The sequence below is a fragment of the Staurois parvus genome, unplaced genomic scaffold, assembly GCF_062004578.1.
Source record: "Staurois parvus isolate SC_StPar_1 unplaced genomic scaffold, SC_StPar_1.0 ptg001466l, whole genome shotgun sequence".
In the NCBI taxonomy this organism is placed as follows: Eukaryota; Metazoa; Chordata; class Amphibia; order Anura; family Ranidae; genus Staurois; species Staurois parvus.
Window position 1 is genome coordinate 178,844 of NW_028319262.1, and position 18,657 is coordinate 197,500.

The window sequence follows — 18,657 nt, forward strand, 5'->3', positions numbered from 1 at the left end:
CTGCAAGAAACAAGAGACGGCCTGGACGACTAAAAAAACAAAGATGGCGACACGGGATAGGGCATGTAGTGGAAGAGCGCCAGGGAACAAAGAAGAATCTGCTTGACTTGTATGTTTGATTGTCCTAAATAAGTGGCATATGGGGGAAATTTTTTTTTTTATCCATAAGCATGGGAGAAAATCCCCTTTAATGAGCATTACAGAATGGGGGAGCTACCAATGGGTAATGAGCATTACAGAATGGGGGAGCTACCAATGGGTAATGAGCATTACAGAATGGGGGAGCTACCAATGGGTAATGAGCATTACAGAATGGGGGAGCTACCAATGGGTAATGAGCATGACAGAATGGGGGAGCTACCAATGGGTAATGAGCATGACAGAATGGGGGAGCTACCAATGGGTAATGAGCATGACAGAATGGGGGAGCTACCAATGGGTAATGAGCATGACAGAATGGGGGAGCTACCAATGGGTAATGAGCATTACAGAATGGGGGAGCTACCAATGGGTAATGAGCATTACAGAATGGGGGAGCTACCGATGGGTAATGAGCATTACAGAATGGGGGAGCTACCAATGGGTAATGAGCATTACAGAATGGGGGAGCTACCAATGGGTAATGAGCATTACAGAATGGGGGAGCTACCAATGTGTATTGAGCATTACAGAATGGGGAAGCTACCAATGGGTAATGAGCATTACAGAATGAGGGAGCTACCAATGGGTAATGAGCATTACAGAATGGGAGAGCTACCAATGGGTAATGAGCATTACAGAATGGGAGAGCTACCAATGGGTAATGAGCATTACAGAATGGGGGAGCTACCAATGGGTAATGAGCATTACAGAATGGGGGAGCTACCAATGGGTAATGAGCATTACAGAATGGGGGAGCTACCAATGGGTAATGAGCATTACAGAATGAGGGAGCTACCAATGGGTAATGAGCATTACAGAATGGGAGAGCTACCAATGGGTAATGAGCATTACAGAATGGGAGAGCTACCAATGGGTAATGAGCATTACAGAATGGGGGAGCTACCAATGGGTAATGAGCATTACAGAATGGGGGAGCTACCAATGGGTATTGAGCATTACAGAATGGGGGAGCTACCAATGGGTAATGAGCATTACAGAATGGGGGAGCTACCAATGGGTATTGAGCATTACAGAATGGGGAAGCTACCAATGGGTAATGAGCATTACAGAATGGGAGAGCTACCAATGGGTAATGAGCATTACAGAATGGGGGAGCTACCAATGGGTACATTTGTTCTTTTTTTTTTACAAACTGACTGGAGTTCCGAAAACCGTGTCCGCTAAATAGGTCCTTAGCTCAGGTATAGCGGTTTACCTTATGACAAACATTCTACTAGACTTGCACAGTTATCAGTGTCGTTATGAATGTATCTGACAGAACGGTAGATAAACAGTTGACTTAACATACTTCTCATGTCACAGTTAATCTAAATGGAAATTTGCTATTCTGTATTGATCAGCAATATAAAATTGCTACCCAACCTCCCTTTGGAAGTTAATCTACAAATAAAAAGCCAGTTATCCTAAAGTACCATCTGAATAGCAGAGCTATCAATAACATTCACAAATGTATATACAGATACACCATTCCATGAAAATTCTAGACACTTGTTGGAGTTGGGCATGTTTAAAAAAAAAAAAAAAAAAGCCAAAAACAAGATAGAAGGGGATATATACGGAACAATCCTCATTTCCTGTCAGGAATCCGTGTAAAGCCGCATTTCCTCAGACAAATATGGCCCCCTCCGATCCCACTTGGAGCATTAATCAGTTACTTCCATTTGTATCAATAAAGGACATTTTCTATAGATTTGTGAATGTTATTAAATACCATACCATTATATAAAAGGCACCTGTTGAATTTATTGGACTTTCAGTTAACAAAGGTCCCAAATCCAAAAGTGCCTTGTACAGAACCTTATACAGAATTAAGGTGTATGTATAGGCAATTTTTTTATTTTGTTTTTAGATAGAGTATGGAAAGTTTAAAGCCTTTTTTGCGGTCTGTGTGTTGCTGGGGAGATGTCCCGTCCCCAAGATGCATCCAGAAGTGAGAAAATACGATACATTTAGAAAATTCTCCTTAGACAGAAGTCATAAAAAATGGTTTTACCCCGACTTCTTGCCCCCTTGCAAACTGAAAAATACTGTATTTCCCCTCACTTTCTGTCCAGGTGGTAACGGTCAACAGGACAAATAGGGTCAATCTCCCCAGCGGGGACACAGACCACAATAAAACATTTTTATAAGAAGGAATTGATGTGCCACCCCATGTATAAGAATCCACAGTAATGCTGCTAAAATCCACAAGAAGACAATAATTGTAAAGAAATCTTTGTATGTATATGAGAGAGAATTCCTATAAATTATATATAAAAACATACACACCTATATACATACATACACACACACACATATATATACACACACACACACATATATATATATATACACACACACACACACACACACACATATATACATACACACACATATGCATACATACATACATACACACACACACACACCCCTATACATATACACACACACACAGTTTTTTTGTTTTTGTCCCCATGTGTGGTAACTCTTGAAAAATATTTTCTAGCAGTATTCCAATATAGATTATATTCATAGTTTTTAGGTTTGCAGCTCTGAAGGGGGCTACCACAACCCCTGAAATGCATTGACTTTTTCTTGGCGATTTTAAATAAAATATTACTGTAGATCAGCAGTCTCCAAACTGCGGCCCTTTGCCTGCCTTTAGCCGACCCTTGGGGCGTTACTCCAACGCTGACACCAACAATGAGGCATAATTCCTGTTGCAGACACCAACAACGGGTCACTATTCCTCCCACTGTCATCAACAATGGGGCATATTCCCTTCCACTGACACCATTGATGGGGTATAATTCCTACTGCTGACACCAACAGTGGGGTACTATTCTTCCCATGGACACCATCAAAATGGCACAATTCTTTCCATTAACACCAATGAATGGGAACTATTCCTCCCACTGACACCAACAAAAGGGCATAATTCCTTACATGGACGCCAATGATGGGGCACTATTCCTTCCACTGACAACAATGGGGCAGTATTCCTCCCAATGACACCAATGATGAAGTATTCTATTCCTTTCACTGACACTAATGATGGGGCAGATTTTCAAGAACGCCAACGATGGGGCTAAATTCTTTTCACGAACGCCAATGATGGGGCAGAATTATTTTTACAGGCACCAATGATGGGGCAGAATTCTTTTCACAGGCACCAATGATGGGGCAGAATTCTTTTCACAGGCACCAATGATGGGGCAGAATTCTTTTCACAGGCACCAATGATGGGGCAGAATTCTTTTCACATGCACCAACGATGGGGCAGAATTCTTTTCACAGGCACCAACGATGGGGGCAGAATTCTTTTCACAGGCACCAATGATGGGGCAGAATTCTTTTCACAGACACCAACGATGGGGGCAGAATACTTTTCACAAACGCCAATGATGGAGCAGAATTCTTTTCACGAATGCCAATGATGGGGCAGAATGCTTTTCACAAACGCCAATGATGGGGCAGAATTCTTATCACGGATGCCAAGGATGGGGCAGAATTCTTTTCACGGACGCCAACGATGGGGCAGAATTTTTTTCACGAATGCCAATGATGGGGCAGAATGCTTTTCACGAACGCCAATGATGGGGCAGAATGCTTTTCACGAACGCCAATGATGGGGCAGAATGCTTTTCACGGATACCAATGATGGGGCAGAATTTCTCCATCTGACGCCAATGAAGGGGCACTAGTCATCCCACTGACACCAAAGATATGGGATAGTTTACTGCCACTGGCGCCAGGACGTTTTCTACTGCCACTGGCTCTAGTGTGGCCCCCAAAAGTCTTAAGAACAGTAAACCGACCCTTTGTTTAGAAAGTTTGGAGACCGCTGCTCTAGAGTCTCATACATGGAGTGGCTCTTCCTTTTTATCATATCACTTTTTTTTTTTAAAGGACCCCCTCACAGAAATCCCAGAGAAAATAGAGCTGCCAGTCGAATCCAATATACCCTTTAAGTACTCAATGAGTAATCTAGTGCTCCTTGCGGTTTCAAAATATACCGAGCAATAAAAACTTGACAAAGGTTCTAATCCTTCTGTACTCTACAAAAAAACGTATTATGCATACACCCAAACGTGGAAGCAGGCCAATTCAATTATCGAGCATGAGGGAAGCAGGGTAGGGGCAGTAAAATCGAACTTGCCTCTCAGCTGTATATATATAAACAAGTCAGCAGCGATCAGATTCCTGATCATAGAGCATGGCGGTTCTGCACTGGGGTGCTCTGCAGATGTTTGCATCCACCATAGAGAACAGCTGAGAAATACCCGACATACTAGCTTATGGTCACTAGACCTGGAACCAAACCAGCTTTACAGGTCTAAGGAAAGTTCCTGTGATCCTACACCCCCACCCTGCCTGCCTCATCTATTAAAGCAGACCTATGAGTTTGGGCTTGTTTTAAAAACACAAAAGGCCTTTTTGGTAAGCACTGCGAACGGCACTGAGAAAAAAAAAAAAAAAAGTACAACGAGCATACAGTAGCCCATAGTCATATCTGAGAAAGAAAAAACAATTGGTTGGCTTATTGCACTTTGTTCTTTGCCAGATGGATTAAGCCCAATGGATCAGATAAGTAGAACATACAGAACGCACTCCACTGTCGCAATCAACTTTACTTACACCAAAGTAAATCTTCCCTGCAGGATATCACTCAGAAGCTGACGCATTTCGCCCATGAAATGGGCTTGGTTATAGCGTACAGTGGCGTGCGGCCTGTATATTTCACTCGTCTTGTGGGGGAGAAGGCAAATCCCGGAAGGCTGGTCGCTAACATGACTTTACCTGCAGTGATGCCGTTTGCTAATGCTTGCCAATGGATCAGATTATGTATATACTTGGAAACAGAATGACTGAACACAAACAACTAACAAAAAAACGAAAAGCAGCTCTGATCCCAAGCAGTGCTTATACCGGGTACATCATCTACACAGAAAAAAAATAAAAAAATAAAAACAAATTTAAAAACAGAGCTGCCTTGTGCCGACCTGCGTCTACATGTCCTTCACAACTTGTTTTGTGTCCTTCATCCCGGAAGGTTCCCGTTACTGAAGGACAAGGAATGAGAATGTTCTAAAGTGCTTTGACTTGGAGTAACGCAGATGTACCATGTTCCAAGTTTTGAACATCAGGAAGTCTTCGTCTCTACCGTGACCAGTCCAAGCAGCCCTCCAATAAGATGAGTAGAATCGAGAGAATCTTTGTCATCTCTCTTGTCAATACCATATATGTCTTTAGTTGGCTTGTAAAGTGCCATCAGCTTTGGAAGGACGCAGAGGAAAGGAAGAGCTGAACGAGGGGAAGTCACTAGTGACACTGGGAAAATGTGTGCCTTAGCAGTTCTTCAGACGACGGCCTCAATTTGGCCTCTACAAAAATCCTTTTAAGGAAGTCCCGAGTGTGGTCGGATACATGTGCTGGCAGCTGTGGGTTGGTGGTCTGGGTGGCGATTTTAAAGATGGCGGCCATGGCCTCAAACTCCGCCCAGGGCGGTTTCTCAGTCAGCATTTCTACAACTGTGCAACCCACGCTCCTGGCAAAAAGAAACAAAGAAGTTACAAAAAGCAAGCAACACTGCTAAAGGTTCAAAATCAAAAAAGCGTCCGAATTCCTTAAAGCGGAGTTCCACTCACCTGTCAAAAAATAAAAGTCAGCTGCTACAAAAACTGTAGCTGTTGACTCTTAAAAACAGCCACTTACCTGTCCCTTGGTGTGTCCCCCGCAGCCCGTTTCACCGGCTGTCCTGTATTCCAGGAGGCCGGCATCTTCAGTGTGGGCACCTGGCTGTGACAGCTTGCAGCTTCAGTGTGGGCACCTGGCTTGTGACAGCTTCAGTGTGGGCACCTGGCTATGACAACCGGGTACCCACTGTGCATGCGCGCGTAGCGCTGCACTTCATGAATAGTCCTGTAGTCTTCTGTGACCTGTCACGTGTCCCAAAAGACTACAGGAAGGAAGGACACCTTCTGTTTCCAATCGCCTAGGTGACCGGAAATGGGAGCGGGTACCTGTCAAATTCGGGTACCCGCCCCCCCTCCCCCCCCCCCCCAAAGGTGCCAATCCTTAATGGGGAGCGGGGGAGCAGTCCTTAAAGCGGAACGTCCCCTTTTGGGTGGAGCTCCGCTTTAAAGTGGTTGTAAACGCAAATAAATATATATATATATATATATATATATATATATATATATAATATAAATATAAAAGTACTTTTTGCCATAAATGAATACATTTTAATGTAAACATACATGCAGCTGTGCGTGTACCTCAGAAAATGTTCCCTTAGTTTGTCTCAGCCCTCCAAAAACTGCTGGTCTGTGGGCGTGGCTTAGGACCAGAGAATAGTAGGCGGAGATGTGATGTCACACATTCCCTCAGTTATACACACCCTCCAGCCTCGGCTCCAGAACGTGCATAGCTATCTGACATCTCTATGCCTGTGAGCATGTCTCCTGAGTACATTTAGGGCAGTACACAGGTGCCAATGACTATGTCAGCTCTGCTTACAGCACAGGATCTGCGCTAATCAGGAGAAAGCCGGCAGGGAGGTGTTCGTGTTAAAAATCCTAGGAATCCCTCAGCTTAAAGTGGCAATGTGGACCAGGAAACATTCTCATGTAAAACTTTGTAAACAGCAATTCGCAACCAAGGCGTTGTGAATAGAGCAGGACAATAATCAACTGTCAGCAGACTTGCTTAGATAATTTCAGCATTACTGAAGTGATGCCGATCTATGTCATAAATCACTGGTGCTGAGCTCTCAATCTTGAGACCAGCGGTGAGAGGACACCCGCTTCCCCACCCCTTTGCAGTGTATTACATGGAGGCTCATGCTGGTCTCGTCTTCAGCATAGCCTGTCACTCACAGGAGTAGGAGTGGCAACACCATTTTTCTGCTTGTGTCGGATTTATTCTGTTCAGAAGAGCAGGGGGGATTTCTAGAGAAGGGGATTGTTTCAAGATACCAAACTAAGCTCAAATGCCTAGTAAAAGGTAGAACCTAATCAACTGTAGGATTAGATTGATTTGTGTTTTTTAGGTTTACAACCACTTTAAAATAATTTCTTAAAAATGTATTTAAACCTTCAGATCCAAAAAATATAGTCAGAGAAAAAGAAGGTGGAGTGTGGATACTATGGGTTACTTAGTAATTATCTGTCATTGCGCAAAAAACACACGTAGGCTCCAAGTTAACAGCAGCCAAATGTAGTAAGGAATATATCCAGAGAATGAACCTAAAATGGCCACAAAGCCCTTAGAGCAGCTCCTCCACAGATAGAGGGATAGTTGCAGCAGAAAAAAAAAAGTATTAATAAAAGAGTAAATACCCACTCACATGAGTATGAAGAATAAAATGCAGGTCATGTAACCCCAGAGCTTTCATCTGTGTTCCCAGGCAGTGTGGAAGAACATCTAGCTAAGTGGAACACTGAACCGCTGCGGAGAGTGTATACCAAGGCAAGGAAGCCAAAACTATCAAAGGTTTGACAGCGGGGGGACCTAAGCAGTGACCACGGGCGGACTGACAACTCATGGGGCCCCCGGTCAATAGGGGATCATGGGGCCCCTGTGTCCTTGCCCAAACTCAAAAAAGCCTATGAAAAAGGTACCAGGGGCATCTCATGGGGCCCCCTACTGACCCCGGGCAGTGCCTGAGTTTCCAAATGGTCAGTCCGCCCCTGGCAGTGACATCATACTCTTGGGGCCTGTGGGTGTGTGTCAATCAGGCTAGAGAAAGAAAGGTTACCGCCTTAAAACACGTAGTCATCCCCCGGAATCTGAGGTATGTTATATTGTCCTATATATTCTTTGTACAATATGTGACTGGATGTATTGGGCGTTTGCTTATACGTATGTATGCATGTATTTATATTCTATATATAATATTATATTTCTCATCATCTATATCTATCTCATCATTGTCTCTATATCTATATCCATCTATCTATATATATCTTTTTTTTTTGTAACAATGTAATTGGCTTGTTTATCTTTGGGACTCAGGAGTGCTGATTGATGCATGTGTTCTCTAATAGGTTGATGCCTATAAGACAGCACCTCTGATTTTCTCCTTGTTATGACGAAGCACGTGACCGTGTGAAACACGTAAACAGTCAGCATTAGTCCTGGTGCTGCATATTCTGGGTCTTTTTAATGGACCAATAAATATTTTTCATATTTTTTTTTTTCTTCATCAAACCTCCGGCGTGCGGCCAAACGTTTCTTCTTCCTTCCTATACAACATACACCTTTCTACAATGGATTGTTCTTTATTAAACACGTATGAAGCTACTTTTTTTTACAGCATTTTCCCCATTCATTAAAAACTAAAAATTGCTGGATAAAAGCTTATTGAAAGAGAATTATTCAGCTACACTAATCAAACAAAATAACTGCTCGGTGTTATACTTACCAGATGTCTGCTTTCCGCCCATACCCTTCCCCACTGATCACTTCCGGACTCATCCAGTAGGGGGTGCCAGTGACTGACTTCATACCTGTACCAGAGAGGCAGATAGTCTGCAGACGTTTGCTGGCTCCAAAGTCTCCCAACTTTACATTGCCTGAAGAGTCTCGCAGAATGTTAGCTCCTGGCAGGTAAAACAAAGCAAGAACTTGAACGTGCTGTAATATAGTCGGAGGAAGAGCACTGTGTATGTGGTGACCATGTATGGAACGTGAATGGAACCAATGTATGAAACGTGAATGGAACCATGTATGAAACGTGAATGGAACCAATGTATGGACCGTGAATGGAACCATGTATGGACCGTGAATGGAACCAATGTATGGACCGTGAATGGAACCAATGTATGGACCGTGAATGGAACCAATGTATGGACCGTGAATGGAACCAATGTATGGACCGTGAATGGAACCAATGTATGGAACGTGAATGGAACCATGTATGGAACGTGAATGGAACCAATGTATGGAACGTGAATGGAACCAATGTATGGAACGTGAATGGAACCATGTATGGAACGTGAATGGAACCAATGTATGGAACGTGAATGGAACCAATGTATGGAACGTGAATGGAACCATGTATGGACCGTGAATGGAACCAATGTATGGAACGTGAATGGAACCAATGTATGGAACGTGAATGGAACCAATGTATGGAACGTGAATGGAACCAATGTATGGAACGTGAATGGAACCAATGTATGGAACGTGAATGGAACCATGTATGGAACGTGAATGGAACCATGTATGGAACGTGAATGGAACCATGTATGGAACGTGAATGGAACCAATGTATGGAACATGAATGGAACCATGTATGGAACGTGAATGGAACCATGTATGGAACGTGAATGGAACCATGTATAGAATGTGAATGGAACCATGTATAGAATGTGAATGGAACCATGTATAGAATGTGAATGGAACCATGTATGGAACGTGAATGGAACCATGTATGGAACGTGAATGGAACCATGTATGGAACGTGAATGGAACCATGTATAGAATGTGAATGGAACCATGTATAGAATGTGAATGGAACCATGTATAGAACGTGAATGGAACCATGTATGGAACGTGAATGGAACCATGTATGGAACGTGAATGGAACCAATGTATGGAACGGTAATTTGAGAGATTTGGCCTCCTGCTCTGAAACTAAACACACAAATCAAACTTATACACAGTTCATCTCACACCAAAGCCCAAACTCACCTTTGATGTCTCGATGTACAATCATATTACTGTGCAAATAGTGCACCCCCTCCAGAATCTGGCGGGTGTATTTCCGGGTCACAAATTCTGTTAGTGCTCCGTAAGCCTTGAGTTGGTCCTTTATTGAGCCCTACGTGACAAGAAAGAAATTTACACTGTTAAAATGGGAAAACAAGGCTTGCTGCTAAAGTGTTACTAAACCCACAACAGTACAATCAGTCTGTAGATGCAGTAAAGCATACTTGCTATACTCACTATGGAACCTAAGGGGTTAATCCGTTGCATTGTGTAAAAAGGCTGTTTGATCCTGTCTTCTCTGATCCTCCCCTTCTACGGTCCCCAATATATATCTCCTGTTAGAACAGAGCCTAGGAGGCACTCTGCACATGCTCAGTTTAGTGTGTATTGCTACCGAGTTTTTTTTTTCTTGAGAGAGTGCATGTTATCAGCACAGGGCCAATCAGCACTGTCCAGAAAGAGGGTCAGGGGTCATGCAGCCTCATAGGACAGGGGTGGGCAACTGTGGCCCTCCAGTTGTAGAACTACAAGTCCCATGAGGCATTGCAAAACTGACAGTTACAAGCATGACTCCCAAAGGCAGAGGCATGATGGGACTTGTAGTTCACCAACAGCTGGAGGGCCACAGTTACCCACCCGTCATAGGACAATCAGTGGAGAATGAAAACTCCTACAAGCTTTAACCAGTGCTCTGCTGGACACTGACAAAAGTCATGATTCAGACCTACAGCACAATGAAGCTGAGAACTTGCCAATTCTGTTTGCATGAATATCAGGGGTGGGGGAGAACATAGATGAAAGGGATGAATGGGGAAGACAGGGACCAGAATCATCACGTCATGAACAACCCAAAAGCCATGTACATGTCACTGTGTCAGATATCTATATAATATACGGCACACATTTATTATCAGGATATAATTAGGCAGAATTCGTTGTGAAATAGGTAAAAAAAAAAAAGCAGCAATCTCACCGATCTTTCTGGATAGGCCCCAACAAGTTGCAAGGACTCTGAAAATGTTCTCTTACCCCTGGCATATATTCCATAAATATGGAAAGCGTCCTCTCCTGGCAGTCCCTTAAGCAGCCATAATATTGTACAATGCGCTCGTGCAGCAGATTTTTCAGCAGTTGAATCTCGCACTCCAGAGCATTCACCTCCTACAAAACCCATAGTCACATTGATAGATTACAACTTGGTTTAAGTGTATGTCTCGTCAAAATTACATAAAAATATTCTATACATCTCTACAAACACACATATTATTATACAGGATTTATACAGGATTTATATATTATTATTATTATACAGGATTTATATATTATTATTATTATACAGGATTTATATATTATTATTATTCAGGATTTATATATTATTATTATACAGGATTTATATATTATTATTATACAGGATTTATATATTATTATTATACAGGATATATATATTATTATTATACAGGATATATATATTATTATTATTATACAGGATATATATATTATTATTATTATACAGGATATTATTATTATTATTATACAGGATTTATATATTATTATTCAGGATTTATATATTATTATAATTATTCAGGATTTATATATTATTATAATTATACAGGATTTATATATTATTATTATACAGGATTTATATATTATTATACAGGATTTATATATTATTATACAGGATTGATATATATTATTATTATTATACAGGATTGATATATATTATTATTATTATACAGGATTTATATATTATTATTATTATACAGGATTTATATATTATTATTATACAGGATTTATATATTATTATTATTATACAGGATTTATATATTATTATTATACAGGATTTATATATTATTATTATTATACAGGATTTATATATTATTATTATTATACAGGATTTATATAATATTATTATACAGGATTTATATAATATTATTATACAGGATTTATATATTATTATTATTATACAGGATTTATATATTATTATTATTATACAGGATTTATATAATATTATTATACAGGATTTATATAATATTATTATACAGGATTTATATATTATTATACAGGATTTATATATTATTATACAGGATTTATATATTAATATTATACAGGATTTATATATTAATATTATACAGGATTTATATATTAATATTATACAGGATTTATATATTAATATTATACAGGATTTATATATTATTATACTATACAGGATTTATATATTATTATACAGGATTTATATTATTATTATTCAGGATTTATATATTATTATTATTCAGGATATATATATTATTATTATACAGGATATTATTATTATTATTATACAGGATATTATTATTATTATTATACAGGATATTATTATTATTATTATACAGGATTTATATATTATTATACAGGATTTATATATTATTATTATTATTATACAGGATATATATATTATTATTATACAGGATATATATATTTATTATTATTATTATACAGGATATATTTATTATTATTATTATACAGGATATATATATTATTATTATTATACAGGATATTATTATTATTATTATACAGGATTTATATATTATTATACAGGATTTATATATTATAATTATACAGGATTTATATATTATAATTATACAGGATTTATATATTATAATTATACAGGATTTATATATTATTATTCAGGATTTATATATTATTATTCAGGATTTATATATTATAATTATACAGGATTTATATATTATTATTATACAGGATTTATATATTATTATTATACAGGATTTATATATTATTATTATTATACAGGATTTATATTATTATTATACAGGATTTATATATTATTATTATTATACAGGATTTATATATTATTATTATTATTATTATAAAGGATTTATGGCGCCAACAGTTTGCTCAGCACTTTACAATATAACGGGAGACAATACAGTAACAATACAGTTCAATACAAGAGGGATAGGAGGGCCCTGATCCTGGGAGCTTACATTCATATATTACCATGCAAGTACAGAAAAATACCTGGAAATCCTGCCAAAAATTAATCAGTGCTGCCTCTGCTGTACTGAAATCTGAAGCAAAGTTGTCAGCCAGGTTTCCCCTAATGGACTACAGAACCTTGCCTATCCCTGCTTCTCTCTCCCCCTCTCCACATAAAAACACCGATTTATTTCAAAGTGAAAATTTTGTGCCTTGACATCCAAGAACCCACCCGTATAGTCTGCAGTTCTGAGGGCAGATGGAGGGAACTACCACACAGGAGATGGACCAAAACTTTAACCCACCAAAGTTTGGTTGATCTATGGGCAGGCTGGTTGTACTGAGGTTCATTTATCGATCAAATTCAGTCTGTCTGTGTTTTTTTTTACACAACCACTGCTGGCAGCTATAGCTGCCGGCAGAGATCATTGCATCCTGACAGCAGAGAAAACCACCCACCGTCACAATATAATAGCGCAGTGGAAAGTATTCCCCCGTCATCACTGACTATGTTGATGGGGGAATTTAACGATTTTCCTTTCCTTCAACCCCGGACTGGAGGACAGAAAATTGCATAATCTACGGCTAGTCCAGAGAAGAGGGAGGTCCATGGAAAATTTAGCCAATGCCTATACAAATATTTACATTATACTTCTGCAACAATACATCAGCACGGGTTTAAGAGATTGTATTGCACAATGCTCCATTAATGTGTGATTGATCGCTACAAGGTTTTTCTACATGCCACTTAGTGTACCCCTACTTCTTAGAAAAGGCCATCATTTTTTACTTCTAGATCTTAAAGCTGAACTCTGGGCATTGTTTTTTTTTTTCTCCATGCAGTGGGAGTGTGCCTGCACTGCACGGATTATCTGCTTGACTAGGGGACTGGAGAGCAGAGATATACTTGCCTGATCCACCGATCCTCCCAGCACAAGTCCGGTCCTTGTTGCTCCTGTCCCTCCACGGTCTAGCGGTCTTGTGCGGTGGACTGTTCCTGCTGTCCTCACATGCAGAGCTGGTCGGTGGTTGTGAGGACGTCAAGAACAGTCCACCGCTGGACGTGGGGGAGCACTGGTTTACACAGGATCTTGCGCAGTGGACTGTTCCTGCTGTCCTCACATCCAGAGCTGGCCGATGGTTGTGACGACGTCAAGAACAGTCCACCGCTGGACGTCGGGGAGCACTGGTTTACACAGGATCTTGCGCAGTGGACTGTTCCTGCTGTCCTCACATCCAGAGCTGGCCGGTGGTTGTGAGGACGTCAAGAACAGTCCACCGCTGGACGTGGGGGAGCACTGGTTTACACAGGATCGAAGGATCGGGTGAGCATAGGCTCTGTGTTCACCCCGAGACAAAACAAGCAGTTGACCCATGCAGCGCAGGCACAGCCCCACTACATGGGAAAATAAAAAATTTCCCACAGCTAAGTTTTAATCTGCATATAATTGGCAAATTTAGGCAGACTACATTTGAATGCAGATCACTCTAACAGTCATATGTGATACTAAGCCTCCATGACTGCAATAGCTGAAATGAATGAAAGTGGTAGGCCAGAGATAGCAAGGCTAGAAAGGAGGGAGCTAGATGATGCTGGATGTCTTCCAGCCAGGAAATGAGGCGGAGCTTCATCTAACTTGTTGCAGCTTCTAAAGCACAATGTGAGAAGCTCGCAGTGTGCAGTGAAATCAGAGTAAGCCATTTATGTACAAGTGAAGTAAGGTAAGGTTGGAGCAGGGGCGGACTGACCATTTGGAAACTCGGGCACTGCCCGAGGGCCAGGGGTCAGTAGGGGGCCCCATGAGATGCCCCTGGTACCTTTTTCATAGGCTTTATTGAGTTTGGGCAAGGACACAGGGGCCCCATGATCCCCTATTGCCCGGGGGCCCTATGAGTTGTCAGTCCGCCCCTGGGTTGGAGTCTATGTTTAAAGGCTAAGTGCATCTTTAGCAACATGTTACACCATATTTAGGGTGTAACAAGTTGCTAATTTCCGGTCCCACTCACCCAGCGTTGTCCCCCCCCCACCACTGCAGATGAACTTGTAGTTCTCAATGGACTAAGAGAGCGCTGATCAGCACCCTCATAATCCACTGACATTCCTGCAGTTTAGCAACTGTTTACCCATACAGAGGCACGGTCAGAGAGCTATACAAAGTGTCTGCTGAAGCCTGGCATTGCACCCACAACCACTAAACCCCCCCCCCCCAAAAAAAAACCAAAAAAACAAAAACAAAAATGCTTAATTCATTACATAAAAAATGTGTTTATTAGTTCTGTTTTTTTTAGCTTTTTTTGTACACAAAGATGAAACTAGCTTTTTAATCACTATGAATTTTACTGGCAGAACTGAGCTGCATAAAAACCTCTAATATAACTCTAGCCTATTCAGGTGCCTGCTGTAAAGTGGATAAACCTTTGAGTAGCAGGAGACTGAAACTGCCCATGGAGTAAAGCCCACACCAGTATAATCAGTCTCTTGATATAGACAGTACAATAGAGTGAGGACTGAAATCCAATAAGTGTGACTACTTCTGGTTATGACTGCAGAAACCTAGAGATTGCAATCAATATAGCCGTTTAAGAACACAGAACTAAGACTGCTAAAAACTTTTCAAACCATAAGAACTGTTCAAACTTTTGAACCGTCCAGTAGAGAAGGTTCCAGGGGTTGACCAGTATCTTACCTTACTCGTCTCTGGACTGTCTGGATCAAACTGGACTTGTTTTACTGCCAGTTCTCTGCCAGTATCAGCGTCATAGCACAGGTACACCCTGCCGAACGCCCCCTGTCCGAGAAGTTTTCCAAGCCTCCAGTTTGATGGCGCACGTGGTGCTGAAAAATAAGGCATGATATAAAATCAGCGGTGGGCGATTAATTTTCCCAAAGAGCCACATGAGAAACTGGGACTGTTGTGGCGGGTCGAATCCAATTCTGCTCAATATTAATTTTGGACCTAGGAAGGTCAGTAAGCACATAAACATACAAAAAACAAAACACTTGGCAGCAAGAATAATAGGTACGAAACAGATCATGAAACAGGTCTCTCGTAGCCTCCCTAGCAGTCTGATTATGTCAGTATTTCTGTGCTCAAAGCGGTACATTTTTTTGCATGGAAATATGTCGCTTTTTTATTGTAGGCCTGTAATTCTTAGGAATAACTCATGGAAATCTGTCCGAACAAGAGTCTAGTAAACATCCCGGGGATGATAAAATTTGAAACACTAAATCATAAATTATAATTTAATAAATGATCATAAAAAAATATTAATTTAATAATAATAAAATTACGTCAATAATATAATCAAACCAAAAACACTGAAATTTGAAATATAGCGCCAAGTTCGCACATCGCTGAGCTCAGTCGCAGAATCGTTTTCAGTGTCTGATGAGGAATTTCCCCCACGAATCATTATCACTCAATTCTGGAAGTGGTTCTGATTTACTATCGCTGTTCTCTAGCCGGTCTAAAACCGCTTTTGACCTAAAGGGACGCTAAGGTTCTCAGTTTCCAGGCAGAAAGAACAGTAAAAATGCAGGCAGGGTGCCGGACAAAGCACTCGGGACAAAATGTATGTGAAATGGTTTGATACAGGAATGTTATACTATGTGATTTTAGTGTATTTAGTGAATGTCACTGTTTGATATTTTTAAATTTCCCGCCGGTTCCGTCCCCCGTATGTCCCAACGTCACAGGGAACGGAACCCGGAAGACAGATGCCGGCATCGGCCGGAGGACATTGCCGGGGACACTGCAGGGGGGACATCGCGGGAGCGCAGGACAAGGTAAGTGCAGAAGGGATCCCGGAGCAACGCTGCAGTTTTTTACCGAGTGTGGCTCGGGGTTACCGCTTGTGGTGCTGAAACTTTACCCCGAGCTACACTTGGGAATACCGCCAGGGAGGTTAAATGGGCAGTCAGGAGGTGGTATACACAGGCAGCTGAGCCGCGGTTTTTAGCGCAGCACGGAACTGCAGAATTACAGCTGGACTAGGCATTTTTAACTGAGGGCGCAGAGCTTTGACAAGCAGCACCGCTTGTCAACGTTGCCCACCAAGTTCAATGGGACTGCGCCATAACCATGTGCAATGCATGCATCTGCAGCGTGGTAGTGTGGCATTATAGAGTTATATCAGGCAGTGAGAAGGCGATATAACACTCCTCACTGCCTGTCAAGTGCCCTCCAAAAAGCACCGTGACTAGAAGCAGAGTGGCGGGACATTTCCTAGACAACAATCTCCCGCTAGAACCAAGACTCCTGCTGCACTGATCAGCTTCTCAAGGTTCTCTCCTTCTAGTTCTTGAAACTTTTTTCCCTTCCTCTGGATCAGCTGTGGGTATAGGATTATAACTTTTTTTTTTTAATGGTTAAACTGGATGAACTTTTGTCTTTTTTCAGCCAGACTAACTATGTAACTCACCACACATTCTGTCAATATTCCTCTCTGAGTCTGACAGCTTCCTCAGTGAAGAAGTTGACAGGTTCAGAAAGGAATGCTGAAAGTGGAGGTATCAAGTGCTGGATATCAACAGCCAGAGATGGAGCCCTGGGGCTGCAATCGGCCCATGTCTTGTACGGACAATGGTCACTGCAGTTGCTAATCGCATCTTTATGAAACAATATCACCATTTTAACATCAAGGAAGCACGAAGGAAGTACAGAATCCAATCGAGAACTTACATCGACTTGGTGGGCTTATATCCATCACAGACAGGGTTGGATTGTCAATGTCGCTCCCTCTTCTCCTCAACCGGTTGTCCTCGTATTCTGGTGTAAAGACGCTGCTTCCGCTGCTGGTGCTCAGGGAGTGATCGGTGGGGCTAAAGCTCACCGGGGAACGGAAGTTGGTCCCTTGGGTTCTTCTGGCCCTTGGGAAGGTTTTCCTGCCTGAAAGTGAGACCAAAAGGTGTGATTATGGAACGATGGGCACATCAGGAGGGAAAAGGTTTTAAGATTTGGAACGTGAGTGTGAGAGCACCACAGATACAGCCTTTAGGCGCACCCTGAAAACCCATCTCTTCAGGGAAGCCTACCCCACCCCCTGCTAACTTGCCGACCTCCTCCACTCTTCCTACCACCCCATCCCCCACAGCTATCTCCTCCTGTACCACCATCCCCTCCCTCCTAGATTGTAAGTTCCAAAGAGCAGGGCCCTCAATCCCCTCATGTTTTGCATTGTATTGGTATTGTTCTGTCACATGTTCTGTCCCCCTTTGTAATGTACAGCGCCGAGCGAACTATTGGCGCTTTATAAATACTGTATAATAATAACAATAAAGCTGGGGATATACTAGTAGATTTTCGACAGGTCATATAAATCCTGACTGGGCATGTGTACACCCCTGGCTACCGCACCTAAAGCGGGCAAAGTTGGGGATGCGAGGAGGGGAGGCTGTGTGGTAAAAACACATTTTAACTATGGGGTATTACCACCCCCCAAATGTAAATAAACCCTTACTGTTCTGAGCCCCCTACAAGGCTGCTTTCACATTGATGTGTTGCGGTTTACCTGCACCACGGGTGCAGCGCAGTGCTTCTGTGATTCTCCTGGGTTAGCTGTGCTTTGCCATAGGCTTGTATTATATGCAGGACCCTTAGAATGGATAAACGCACCTGCAGGAAAGCTGCAGGTATACTGCACTGCACCCACAGTGTCGGTAAACCGCAGCGCATCAGTGTGAAAGCAGCCCTGTACCATTGTGCCCAGTGTATTGCTTCACACTGACCTGAGGATCTCTTCCTGCTGCTGGCACCACTCTGGAGAATGCTAGCCGGGATAAGAGGTGGAGTGCAGTTGGTATCACTCCAGATGGGACAGGAGCCGGCA

The 18,657-nt window shown here is 41.6% G+C and overlaps 1 protein-coding gene across 1 annotated transcript in view; it reads right to left on the bottom strand.

Moving 5' to 3' along the window:
* Positions 1-1,389: 1,389 nt before the first annotated feature.
* The window catches only part of MAP3K2 (mitogen-activated protein kinase kinase kinase 2), a 104,721-nt gene continuing 87,453 nt past the window's right edge, over positions 1,390-18,657 (bottom strand). Inside the window, exons 12-17 of the mRNA XM_089662396.1 lie at positions 17,511-17,717; positions 15,516-15,664; positions 10,885-11,016; positions 9,838-9,967; positions 8,567-8,744; positions 1,390-5,689 (exon numbers count right to left, since the gene is read on the bottom strand). Coding sequence (XP_089518522.1) covers positions 5,464-5,689; positions 8,567-8,744; positions 9,838-9,967; positions 10,885-11,016; positions 15,516-15,664; positions 17,511-17,717 — 1,022 coding nt within the window. The 3' untranslated portion in view covers positions 1,390-5,463. The remainder of the gene's footprint in view (positions 5,690-8,566; positions 8,745-9,837; positions 9,968-10,884; positions 11,017-15,515; positions 15,665-17,510; positions 17,718-18,657) is intronic.